The sequence below is a fragment of the Coloeus monedula genome (assembly GCF_965178545.1).
Source record: "Coloeus monedula genome assembly, chromosome: 7".
Taxonomy (NCBI): Eukaryota; Metazoa; Chordata; class Aves; order Passeriformes; family Corvidae; genus Coloeus; species Coloeus monedula.
Window position 1 is genome coordinate 434331 of NC_138787.1, and position 11801 is coordinate 446131.

Consider the following 11801-nt stretch of genomic DNA (forward strand, 5'->3'; position numbering starts at 1 on the left):
AAAAGAGCATCCGAGCAGGGAGGGGAACAAGCCGAAGTGGTTAAATATTAGGAGTTAGAAGAGGAGTGAGAGGAGGAGGAGGAGGAGGAGGAGGAAGGCCGCCAGCCCATGGCTGCCCTGCCCCAGGTGGGACCTGAGCCCCTGCCAACCCAGGGCAGGGGCCATGAAAATACTCTTTGGCTTCAGGTCTGCGGGAGAAGGAAACCCTGCGGGGCGAGAGCAGGCGCGTGGAGGGGGCTGAGGGGCCCAGGGGTGCCGGGGCGCAGGCTGGCCCCACCCTCCCTGGGGACACGGGGGGACTCAGGGGGCGCCAGGGCGCGTGTCACTTTTTGGCGGCGGTCATGAAGCTGTTCTCGATGCAGAGGACAATGAAGGCGTGCTGGCAGCTGCTGGCCGCCTGCTCCAGCAGTTTTCCAGCGGCCAGGGAGGAAGCCTGGCCGGTGACCGCACGCTCCTCAGTCCGCCACGTCTCGCAGTAGCTCTCGGGTAAGCGCCGGCCCTTCGTATCCGAGCCGTGCCAGACGCTCTTCTGCGGCCTGGAAGGGTGAAAGGTGGGTGGCTGCTGCTGCCCTGCCCTGCTCCAAACCCCATTTCCCCCTCGCTCAATCCTGCACTCACCATCCCGCATCCCGCAGGACATCCCGGCCATCGAAGGAGAGGATGCGGGCGCCGGCTCGCAGCGGAGCCCCGCTGCCCGTGAAAAGGGCTTCCCAGTTATTGAAGAGCACTTCATCCTGGTGGGGAGGGTGGGGAAATGGAGGAGGAGGGTGTTTAGCCCTGCCTGCGCTCCAAGGGCATCCCAGAAGCTCCAAGTCCCAGCAGCCTCTGGGAAGGAGATGCTTCATCATGGATGGAGGCTTTGATATGCTCTGCATCCCAGACCTTGGCAGTGCTGGGTTAATGGTTGGACTCTATGATCTTAAAGAGATCTTCTGCAACCACAACGACTCTGTGATCCTATTCTATAATCCCTCTGAGTTTGGAGAGCATCGGGAAGGGGATGGGGACGCACTTACCCGGAGGTTGACGATGGGGACGGCGGCGCGGTCGGCCCTGCGCACGATGCTGTAGAGATCCTGCAGGCGCGAGGAGAGGAAGGCACGGAAGGTGCCGGCCAGCCCCACCTGCCGGGCCTGCTGGAAGCACTGGAAATCGGCGCCCCGGATGCCGCGCATGCCGCCGCTCAGCGGGGTGTTCAGGGCCACCAGGTGAAGCTGCCAAGAGGGGACGACGGGGCTTGAGGGACACGGCTTTGGGCACCACCGTCAGCTCCCCTCGGCCGGCACACGGCACTCACGGCGGGCTGGAAGTCCTGGTGCACGTGGGCGGCCACGGGGGCGGGATCTGGCCGGCGGTGGATGTAGTAACCGTTGATGAGCTCGTGCTGGTGGTGGAGCAGGGGCTGCTCGGGCAGGCGGTGCTGGTTAGCCACCACCTCGTCCCCACGCCAGGGACGGGCGGTGGCCGGAGGGACGTGGTTGCGGAGGGGGTGCAGGGGCCCGCGGGGCTGGGGGCCAGCGTAGTGGAGGGTTGGCGGCTTGTCGTACACCTCATTGTCCTGGGGAGTGGGACATGGGATGAGGGGGGAGCGGTGCCCCAGGTGGGGACGGGGATGGAGAATGTTGGGGATGGATGGAGATGGTTGTGGGTGGATGGAGATGGTTGGGGATGGGATGAAGATGGTTGGGGGTGGGATGAAGATGGATGAGGATGGAAGATAGGGATGAGGATGTGCATGGGGAACAGAGGACTCACCAGAGCTGAGCTGGGGATCACGTTGTGCTCCTCCAGCTGCAAGGGCATGGCACATCAGATCCCAGCTGCCCCCCTCTCCTCTTCCTCGCGCCCGGGTGGGGGGACCCCGAGCAGCACCGGGAGTCACCACCGAGCCCCCGGGGTGGTGCTGTCCGCGCTCCCCTCGAGCCGGGCAGTGCAGCCCTGGCCAGGTGCCCCCCAGCCCCCCCACTCACCAGCACCCTGCGGAAGCCCCCACGCAGGCGGACGTAGAGCTCCTGCCGGTCGGTCAGGAAGACGAGGCTGCCCTCAGGCAGCTCGAGCGCGGCGCTCAGCATCGCCTGGTACGTGGGCACGGCCCGGAGCTGCGGGCACAGCCCGAGCGGGGCTCAGGGATCGGCTGCCTGCGGCACAGGCAGCCCCTGCCCAGAGCCCCGACTCACCCCCAAGGACATCCCGCTGCTGCCTGGAGGTCCGGGGGGTCCTGGTGGTCCCGGGGGTCCAGGGATGCTGACAGCTGTGGGGGAAGGAGGGTGAGATGGAGAGGGCTGCAGCACGGGGAAGAATGCAGAGGTGCAGGGAGGGATACATGGGATGCAAGCAGGAATACAGGGGATGCAGGGAGGGGTGAGACAGCAGGTACTCACCTTGTCTGTGGGGACCTGGGAAGGAGGGTGGCCCAGGGGGGCCAGGGGGGCCAGGAGGGCCCTGACGCCCCTCGTATCCGATACCAGGGGGACCCTGAGGTCCTGGAGGCCCTGGTGGCCCAACGATACTGTCCCCCTTGGGACCCTAGGCAGTGTGAGAGAACATCTGTTGGAGCAAAGCCCGCAGGAATGCCACCCCCACTGTGCCCCCCTTCACTTCCCTCCCCATGGGGTACTCACCGGCAGCCCGGGGTATCCCTGGGGCCCTGGAGGCCCTGGAAGTCCAGAGACTCCAGGACCATAGAGTGGGGTGCTGCCCGGCTCGCCCTTCTCACCCTTGGGACCTGCATCCCCCTTGTCACCCTGCGGGATGGCACAGCCTTAGGGTGAGCAGCTGGGGCACACTGGGTACCCCAAATCATGCTGGGTTCCAGCCACTAGTGTGCAAAGGGCTTACCCGCAGGCTGGCACCGAAGTGACTCGGGTCATAGGGAAAGTGGCCTGTGGAGAGAGAGAGAGGAGGGGAGAGGAGCCGGGATAGGCACGAGCCACCCCCTGCCTGCCACCTCTGCCATCAGGGACCAGTCACCTACCTGGAGGTCCTGGGGGTCCGGTGTCACCTTTCTCTCCCTTTTGTCCTGGGAACTGGTGGAAACCTGTGGGGAGTGGCACAGATGCCATCTCAGAGCTGCAGCTCTAAGGGGAGGAGGGGGTTTCCCCCCAGGCCTGCCTTGCTGAGGTTCCCCAAACTGTCCAGAGGGGCTGGGAGAGGGACACCCCCTTACCGGGGAACGCCGGGTGGCCGGAGTCGCTGAAGGCCTGTGGAGATGCAAAGGAAGTGGCTGCAGAGACCGCAGCATCCTCGGGGACCCCCCCTCATGCTGGTGGCAGTCCCACGTGCCAGCCCCAGCCAGGATGTCACCAGAGCATCCTCAGTGCCCTCCAGGCAGGCAGGGGACACTGGGGGCCCAGTCCCAGCATGTCCAGCATGGTGACTGTGTAGATACTCACATTGCCATTGTTGTAGACTATGCTGCCAGGTGGCCCAGGGGGCCCAGGGGGTCCTGGGGGGCCTGGGGGACCCTGTGGGGGGCAAAAAGGTTTGTCAAGGTCCTGCAAAGTGGACAGTCCCCACCATGGAGGGGGACACTGGCACCAGCCCCTGAGCGAGGGAGACGTGCCCTTTGCCTAAGGGATTGGGGTCCTCGGGCCGGCAGCTGGGGGGTCTCAGTGCTCACCCGCAAGCCCAGCACGTCCACGGGGTCGCCCTTCTCGCCCTTCAGCCCGTTCATGCCGGGACGTCCCTGCGGATGAGCAGCGCAATCAGCCCCGTCCCCGTCCCCCTGCCAGCCCCTGGTGTCACATCCGGTGCTCCGGAGTCAGCTCTGACACCCCGGCATCACCTCCGACACCCCGGCACCGCCCCATCCCTCAGGGACACAGCAGGGTTTGGGGCTCAGCGGGTGCAGGACGTGCAAACGGGGAGGGGGATGCGGTGGAGGCGATGGCCGGGGACGCAAACAAACCGGGAGCAGGTCTTACGGGTCTGCCCGGAAAGCCGATCTCCCCTTTCATCCCTGCTCGTCCCGGGGGACCCTGGAAGGGAGAGAAGACAAGGATGAGGGTGCTCAGTGAGGGGCATGCCCTCTGCCTAGGGACATTCCCATCCCTGCCCTGGGACACTAGGAGGAGGATGGTGACGGTGACTTACCGATGGTCCCATCGGGCCCCGCAGCCCCGGCTCCCCCTGCAAACAGTGGAGAGGGAAAGGGCATCACCACCGGGACCCCCTCGGCACCTGCCCCGTGGGGACGTGCCCCCCACTCCTGCCAGGCACCCACCTTCTCTCCTTTCACCTTGGCGGTGACCACGGTCCCATCAGGGCTGATGGTGACACCGGGCTCCCCCTTCTCCCCCTGGAAGAGAAGAGGTGGTGGGAGGGGACACGGAGGGACCAGGCTCCCTCCTGTGATAGGGCTGGTGACACCTGGTGGCCTGGTAGAATGGGGGACCAGGAGTGTGACCACCCCACGGGCTGCAGGTGGCCTGGAGCAGTTACCTTCAACCCCGGGGCGCCCTGGGGACCAGCTGATCCCTGGTCTCCTTTTGGTCCCACCGGACCCTGCAGGAAGGACACAGAGCCCACGTCATTCCCAACCCACCAAAGGCAGGCCCCACACCCCTCCTCCACCACCACCACTCTACAGCAAAGCACAGCAGGAGCAGCCCCCACAGCTGTCACCAGGGCCACCCCGTGGTCCCCAGATGTGTCACCGACTCACCGGGAAGCCAGCGTGGCCTGGTCTGCCCTGCAGAGAGAAGCAGAGATGCTCCTAAGAGCAAACCCCCTCTTTCCAAAAAACGGGGTGCCCTCCTGGCACTGCTGAGGAGTGGGCACAGGTGGCAGGAGGGCACCTACCACTGGACCAGGAACAGCCACCAAGGATTTCTGCAAAAAGAGACAAAATGAGGTTTTTCCCTCAGTCTTGGCTCTGAAGCTCAGAGCTGCTGGCGAGGTGTCCCTCATGATGGCCGCTGGGAAGATCCCTTCCCCTGCCCTGTGCCACCACTTACATCTTCACTGGACACAGTGATGACCTGTCCAGGGGGACCAGGTGGGCCGGGGGGGCCAGGCAGTCCCACACCATCTTGGCCTCGCTCTCCCTGGAAGACAAAAGCCATCAGCCCAGGGCCACCACTGGCTGGTCCCTGTCCCCAGCCTGGTGGCACCTACCTTCTCACCAGTGCTGCCTTTGTCACCTTTGGGTCCCTGGAAGGAGGAGCAGGAAGGTGTGAGCACCACGTGGAGCTGGGCTCTGGCTCACAGGTGGAGACCCCCTCCCACCTCCAGCTCCAAAAAATCCTTCAGGCAGCCCCACCTCTGCCTCCAGCTCCAGGCAACGAGCCGGGCTGTGATGATTTTGGATGGAGGTGGTTGCCGGTGGGGCAGCAAGGTGGTGGGGACAGGATCCTAAGGAGTGTGGGCACTCCTGGCATGCAGTGAGCCCACAGCCAGGAGGGGGAATTGCGGCTGCTGGGGATGGAGCTGCTGCAACCAGAGGTGCCCTGCCTGGAGTGCAGGGGTTATTCTGGAACTGGGGGCTGAGGCTCCTACCTGTGGCCCAGGGAAGCCCTCCAGGCCAGGGCGGCCGTCCACTCCAGGCATGCCGGCATCTCCCTGCAGTGGGAAGGGGAAAGGGCAGGATGCAGCCCCAGGTCGGGGAGCACAGCGGTCCTGCCCAGTGCCCTGCACTCCCAGGTGCTGGCACAAAGCCATCCCAACATCCCAAGCTCCTACCTTTGGTCCTGGCAAGCCAGGCTGTCCGGGGCTGCCGACCTCTCCCTGCAAGGAAAGAGGTGTCAGAGGCATCCCTACAGGCTACCTGCAGGCTTCCTACATGGATGGAGCCAGGAGGGTGTTGGAAGGGGTCCTCACCTTCATCCCCGGCAGTCCTGGCACACCCTGCAAGCAACAAGGGGACCGTGGGCATCGGGGGATGGCAGGTGACACGGTAGTAGGGAATATCCCAGGATGGGGAGGAGGGAAGGGGCAGGAACGGCCCTACCTGTGGTCCTTCAGGTCCAGGTGGTCCCGGGGCGAATGACAGCCCTGAGCCCTCCATGTCACCCTAAATGCAGGGAGAAGGGGCTGAGCCATGTCTGTCCCCAGCTCCAGCCCAGCCCACCCCATCCCCACAGTGACCACTCACAAATCCAGCCTCGTAGCCTGGCCCCGGTGGGCCCGGGGGGCCGGGGGGCCCAGGCTGCCCTCGGGGTCCGATGGGCCCGGGAAGGCCAGCTAAGCCCATTTCTCCTGGGGGTCCTGCTGGTCCCATCTCCCCTTTGTTGCCCTGTAAAGGGGACAAAGAGGGGACAGATGGAAGGGGGCAGTGGTCGCTGCCTGGAGCCTGCAGGCAGGAGGCAGAGCATCCCCTCCCAAATCCCTCTGGGACAGGACATGGATGCTCTCCCTGCTGCTCCCGTCTTGGGCTCTGTGGGAGGGGGCACTCGGGCACCCTTCATCCCACCAGCTGCCCATGTAATGTCCACACTGGCCACCAGAGGCTCGTCTAAAATCATAAATGGGAATGTTTTTGCACGTGAGGCTGGCTCCGAAGCAGAGCTCAGCGCCAAGAAGGGATGCTGCTGGCAGGCACTCCTGGGATTGCAGTGGGTCTGGAAGAAACAGGGTTGGACCTCACACCCTCTGCCACCCCATCTGCCCTCCGGGTGCTGCAGAAGTGCAGAAGCTTAGAATTAAGGTGAAGAAACCTTAATTTTTGAGGTTTTTGCCCCCAGCTCAGGCTGCAGCAGATGGTCATCCTGAGGGGCAGCATCCCAGCTCTAAGGAGCTCCCAGCAAGCCTTCACTTCCCCCCTTGCAGATGCAGGGTGGAAGGAAGCTGGAGCAAGCAGGCAGGAGAGGGTGATGCAGAGAAGATGGGGTGTTTTCCAGTGGAGTGTGGGCACCTCTCAAGCAAACTCTCTTCTGTGTCTCAGAACATCCCCTTCAGCTTTCCTGCCCACTTCCTGATGTGGCAGTGCCTGGAGCAAAGCCAAGGTAGGGAGGCAGGAGCATCCTTTGTGGGGTAGCAGCTCCATGCACCCTCGAGCTGTGGCACTGATCTGGGAGAAACCCAAACAGCAGCACCCCCCTCCCCCATTCCTGTGCAAGATGCCCTCCCCCCTGGCAACATCCCTGCCTCCAGTCTGCAACGGAGAACCCAAAAAACCCCACCCCAGGCACTGTACCTTGGGTCCAGGCAGGCCAGGGAGGCCAAGGTCACCCACGTCGCCCTGGGAAGGAGAAGGAGGGAGAAGAGGGTGTGAAGAAGCTGCCCAGCCCCAGGCAGGAGCAGAGTGGTGCTCCCCAGCACAGGAACTGGGGCCTCCCAGAGATGTGCCAGGGGTGCCAGCCGCCCCACGGGACAGCGGTGACGCGCTCCTGGGGCACGTGGGACACTCACCCGCTCTCCTTTGGGCCCCGGCTGCCCGGCCTCCCCGTCTCTTCCTGGAGGACCCTGAGGACCCTGTAAGATGCCAGGAGCTGGTTCCAGCACAGGAAAACCCTGAGCCCCCCACCACCACAGGGTGGACCTGGGATAGGTCCCCTTGGCCACCCCATGGACCTACCGCTGGCCCCGGGGTCCCGGGGATCCCGTCCCTGCCCGGCAGCCCCGGTGGTCCCGGCAGGTCTGTGCGGTTCATCCCAAACCGTCCTGGCTCCCCTGGCAAACCGGGCACGCCAGGCGGCCCTGGGGGACCAGGTGGCCCTCGTGGACCCTAGAAGAGACGTGGGGGACCATGGCTGAGGGTGTCCCCCCACTCCCAGCTGGCAGGACAGGCACTCATCCCCACTCACCCGCAGGCTCTCCAGGTCACCGCCGAAGCCAGAGCCCTCCATGTCGATGAAGGTCTGGGGGAGAAGCACGAGGGTGATGTCAGGGCACCCAGTGGCACCGGGGCTGGCCCAGGGGCTGGTGGCAGCACTCTGCACCTCTATGGCTTGATGTACCCTCCCATCCCTCAAACCCCTGTGTTCCAGGGGGCACCCACCAGCTTGTCACTCTTGGAGGAGGGTCCTGGTGGTCCCGGAGGGCCGGGCGGTCCAGGGGGTCCCCTCGGCCCCACGCCTGGGTCACCCTGGCACAGAGGACAGAGTGCGGTTTGGGGGTGCAGCCAAGCTGGGGCTGAGAGGAAGGGGGGGCACGTTCTGCCCCCCAACACCGGCACTCACCTTCTCCCCCTTCTGGCCCGGCTCCCCCGGCATCCCGGGGAACCCTGAGGGCCCCATTTCACCCTGCAGAGGGGAGCAGTGGGGGGTCAGCGGGAGGCAAGGCAAGGGGGTGGCCGTCCCCCCTCACCCCGCCACCCCCCGCCCCACTTACGGGTTTGCCATCCTCGCCAGGATCTCCCTAGGGATGGCAGAGAGGGGACACGTCAGTGTGCGGGTGGGTTGGGTGGGGGGACAGGGGACACCCCCTGGGGAGGAATTGACTCACAGGCTCGCCGTCCCTGCCAGGGGCTCCATCCTTCCCTGGTGGCCCGGGGGGGCCGGTGACCTGCTCCACCACCGAGCCATCAGCGTGCTGAGAGTGGGTCCCAGGTGGTCCAGGGTCACCTGGCTCTCCTTTTTGTCCCTTGGAGCCAGGGTAGCCAAATCCAGCACTGCCCTGCAGAGGGGAGGGAGGCAGGGGTGGCTGGCAGGTCCCTGAGGTGGCAGCCCGGGTAGAGCATGGCTCTGTGCCAGCTCCCTCAGCCATGCTCACCTTGACGCCCAGGTCTCCCTTCTCCCCCTGAGGAGCAGAAACAGAGAGGAGCAGGTATCAAACACAGACGTGTCACTGGCACCCTTGAGCCCCAGGGACTGGCTCTCACCCACCTTTTGACCCTTGACACTGCCTGGCCCCACGATGCCACCGGTCCCTGAGTCCCCCTTCAAGCCGCGTTCACCCTTCTCCCCCTTTTCACCTTTCCGGCCGGTGCCTGTGGGAAAGGAAAGGACCCAGACATGCTTGGGGACGGCCACACCACCACGTCCCCACTTGTGCGCCCCGGGGAAGGGGAAAGCTGCCGGAATTACCTCCCGTGGAGACCCGCAGCGTCTCCTCCGCCCCGGTCCTCTCGGCCTGCTGCAGGGACCCCCCGCCACTCCTCGGGCCGCTGGCCCCCGCCACGGGGGGGGAGGTGACGGGGACAGCGTCCACCAGCCCTGGGACACCCTGCGCCAACAACGAGGGGACACCGTGGCACCGTTCACCTCCCGGCGCCTCCCCGTAAGGGACAGGTGCTGGCACCCCGTAACCTCGGCCGTGCAGGGCACTCAGCTCTCCTCAGCACTAGAATTTCAGGGTGCCACCCTGAGTGCAACACCCGCGGGCAGCAACTCACCTCCACCTTGCCCGAGGGTTGCTGTCCACCTTCCATCCCGCTGCCAAAATCCCCAGAGACCTGTGTGTGCCATGCAGAAGGGGTGAGGGCTGAGCTGGGAGCACGGTGGGGACACCCCCGAGCTGCCCCAGCTGTGCTGCCAGCGCTCACCTCTGTGTCATCCTCCTCTTCCTCGCACTGGCGCTCGGCTGCCCGTGGGTCCCCTCGGAGCTTCAAATCCGCAATCACTCCCTGGAAGGAGACCACAGATGGGTGGGGGACACGAGCAGGCCACCGTGCCACTCGGCCACCACGTCCTCAAGTGGGAGAACAAGGATGAGTGAGATCTGCTGTCAGCACTGCGAGCAGCTGGAAGAGGTCACCGCCCAGCCGGGGGCATTTGCTTGTGAGAGGAGTTGATGTAATTTTTTATAATATATAAACAATATATTTATAATATATTTATTATATAATTTAATCTACTTATAATTCATTTGTGTTATGTCAAAGCCAGCCTGGCTGAACTGCAGCTGCCCCTGATCCTTGTTTTCCTAAGCCCACCACGTTTCCTTGCCCGGATGTGGCGCGCCGCGCTTTCAGGCCAGCCCAAATATTATTCTGGGTGTCTCGCCCAAAGAAGAGACACCAAGGGGGAGGTATCTCCTCTCTCTGAGCTCGCTTCCCAGCGTGGTCCCCTGCTCCTCCCCACTGGGATCAGACAGATGGGCAGCATCCCAGCTCGGCAGACTCCCACCCCAACAGCATCCCTGTGTCCCACCCTGCAGCGGGACCCAGCCTGGGCCCTGGGATGTGCTGGGTGAGCCTGCTTGCAGTGGGAGCCGTGGGGTTCAGGCTGGTACCCACACGCCCTCTCCTGTTGAGGCCGGGATGCTACCGGGGTTTGCCTGGAGGCAGCACCCTTAAGAAGGGATTTGTGGTGGTTTCTTGTATAAACAAGTGGCCTGGATGCACACAGTGCTTGCAAAACACAAATAAATAGTAGGGAAGTGCAGATTATCCCAGGAAATACAACATGTGGGCTGCAGGACCTGCCAGCTGTCCTTGTGTGGGGCAGGGCAGCCAGCTGTGGCCAGGGAGCCCTGGGGAGAGGGGAAACAAGGAGCACAGCCAAAAGATCCCTGTAAAAGCTCTGCTGGGTGTCTGGCCGGGTCCTGGCCGCTACCTCTGCTCAGCCCACATGGTGCCAGCTCTGGCACATGGCTTGTCCGGCTGTGCTGGTGGTGCTGGGCAGAGGCTGCAAGGTTGAAACCTGGGGCTTTCCAGAGGCATTGGGGAACCATGGAGAGCCAGTCCCAAGGCCCGAAGCAAGGCAGTGCCACAAGGGATGGTTATGGGCCCCTCTGCAGCCTCTTTGTGCCGATAAAGAGGGCAGCAGCACCACAGATCTGACAGTGAATCCATAGAATCATGGAATCACTGAGGCTGGAAAAGCCCTTTAGGACCATCGAGTCCAACCATTAACCCAGCACTGCCAGGTCCCCCACCAAGCCAGGTGGTCCCCAGGTGCCACACCCAGCTGCAAACAAACCCTCCTGCCAGGCCCCAGCTGACACCCACTTGCCCCCTTGAGTTGTCCCAGGGGCTCCTGCATCACCCACAGGCTTTGCCCCTCCAGGTGTCCTGCCACGGCCACGGAGGTGACTCAGGAAGGAGCAGAGGTGCCAGGACACCCCTCCAGCTGCCTCCCAGCAAGTTCATCCTGGGGCTTGACCCAGGGCCAGGTTTTAATCCGCTTGCTGCCCCGTTAGTTCCAGATAACGCGAGGCAGGGCTGGACAGTGATGGAAACACCACGAGGCGGTCAGATGCCGCTCCCCTCTCACCCAGCCAAGGCCTCCTTCCCTCCACGGCCACTACTCCCCACGGGAAAACCGGGGGCGGGCAGTGGGATCGCGGCTTGGCAAGCTGGGGAGCATCACCTGCTAGAAGGGTCTGCTCTGCTCCAGGCAGTTGCCGTGCCCTCCATGTGGTGCCAAACCCCTCCAGCTGGGGACAGGAGCTCCTCCACAGCTGTGACCTGGCCCTCCCAGCATGTTCAAGAGCAAAGAAATTGCTCTTCAAGAGCAAAGAGTTTTTCTTCAAGGGACCAAGGCGAATCCCAGTGCAAAGCAGTTTGTAGCCCAGCAATGATTAACCCCTTCCTGGGAGAGCTTTCCCTGCCCAAAGCCATTCCAGTGGGAATGTGGCAGCATGGTCAGGATGATGTTTAAGCTCAGAAACGTGCTCTGCAGAACTCCACGGGAAAAACATCGCTCCCCTCAGCAGAGCCTCTGTTGCTGGGCAAATCCTGCTCAGCCCAGGATAAACCTGAACATTCCTTTCCTCAAGTCCTGCAGGGGATTTCCATGTCAGCTGGGCATTTTCCCCACACTTTCCACAAACCTTATCTGGAACACGAGTCCTGCTCAAAGCACGGGCTGAGCTATCACATCCTTCCTCACCCTCCAAAGTCTTCCTGGAGATAGCGCCCAACATCAGCCAGCAAAGATATGCTCCAGCCCAAGCATTTTTTCCATCTAAGAGAGACATTT

The 11801-nt window shown here is 63.5% G+C and overlaps 1 protein-coding gene across 1 annotated transcript in view; it reads right to left on the reverse strand.

Moving 5' to 3' along the window:
* Nucleotides 1-322: 322 nt before the first annotated feature.
* The window catches only part of COL18A1 (collagen type XVIII alpha 1 chain), a gene marked incomplete at its 3' end in the record, with an annotated part of 35219 nt that continues 23740 nt past the window's right edge, over nucleotides 323-11801 (reverse strand). Inside the window, exons 4-43 of the mRNA XM_082285450.1 lie at nucleotides 9422-9502; nucleotides 9272-9331; nucleotides 8964-9102; nucleotides 8763-8866; nucleotides 8650-8676; nucleotides 8383-8553; nucleotides 8269-8295; nucleotides 8118-8180; nucleotides 7937-8023; nucleotides 7743-7796; nucleotides 7514-7663; nucleotides 7348-7410; nucleotides 7133-7177; nucleotides 6092-6232; nucleotides 5948-6010; nucleotides 5818-5844; nucleotides 5680-5724; nucleotides 5497-5559; nucleotides 5116-5151; nucleotides 4956-5045; nucleotides 4801-4830; nucleotides 4664-4690; nucleotides 4441-4503; nucleotides 4223-4297; nucleotides 4093-4128; nucleotides 3924-3977; nucleotides 3620-3685; nucleotides 3393-3464; nucleotides 3167-3200; nucleotides 2975-3037; nucleotides 2839-2882; nucleotides 2622-2744; nucleotides 2382-2526; nucleotides 2178-2251; nucleotides 1971-2099; nucleotides 1756-1791; nucleotides 1298-1558; nucleotides 1017-1214; nucleotides 619-734; nucleotides 323-536 (exon numbers count right to left, since the gene is read on the reverse strand). Coding sequence (XP_082141576.1) covers nucleotides 323-536; nucleotides 619-734; nucleotides 1017-1214; nucleotides 1298-1558; nucleotides 1756-1791; nucleotides 1971-2099; nucleotides 2178-2251; nucleotides 2382-2526; nucleotides 2622-2744; nucleotides 2839-2882; nucleotides 2975-3037; nucleotides 3167-3200; nucleotides 3393-3464; nucleotides 3620-3685; nucleotides 3924-3977; nucleotides 4093-4128; nucleotides 4223-4297; nucleotides 4441-4503; nucleotides 4664-4690; nucleotides 4801-4830; nucleotides 4956-5045; nucleotides 5116-5151; nucleotides 5497-5559; nucleotides 5680-5724; nucleotides 5818-5844; nucleotides 5948-6010; nucleotides 6092-6232; nucleotides 7133-7177; nucleotides 7348-7410; nucleotides 7514-7663; nucleotides 7743-7796; nucleotides 7937-8023; nucleotides 8118-8180; nucleotides 8269-8295; nucleotides 8383-8553; nucleotides 8650-8676; nucleotides 8763-8866; nucleotides 8964-9102; nucleotides 9272-9331; nucleotides 9422-9502 — 3396 coding nt within the window. The remainder of the gene's footprint in view (nucleotides 537-618; nucleotides 735-1016; nucleotides 1215-1297; nucleotides 1559-1755; nucleotides 1792-1970; nucleotides 2100-2177; nucleotides 2252-2381; nucleotides 2527-2621; nucleotides 2745-2838; nucleotides 2883-2974; nucleotides 3038-3166; nucleotides 3201-3392; nucleotides 3465-3619; nucleotides 3686-3923; nucleotides 3978-4092; nucleotides 4129-4222; nucleotides 4298-4440; nucleotides 4504-4663; nucleotides 4691-4800; nucleotides 4831-4955; nucleotides 5046-5115; nucleotides 5152-5496; nucleotides 5560-5679; nucleotides 5725-5817; nucleotides 5845-5947; nucleotides 6011-6091; nucleotides 6233-7132; nucleotides 7178-7347; nucleotides 7411-7513; nucleotides 7664-7742; nucleotides 7797-7936; nucleotides 8024-8117; nucleotides 8181-8268; nucleotides 8296-8382; nucleotides 8554-8649; nucleotides 8677-8762; nucleotides 8867-8963; nucleotides 9103-9271; nucleotides 9332-9421; nucleotides 9503-11801) is intronic.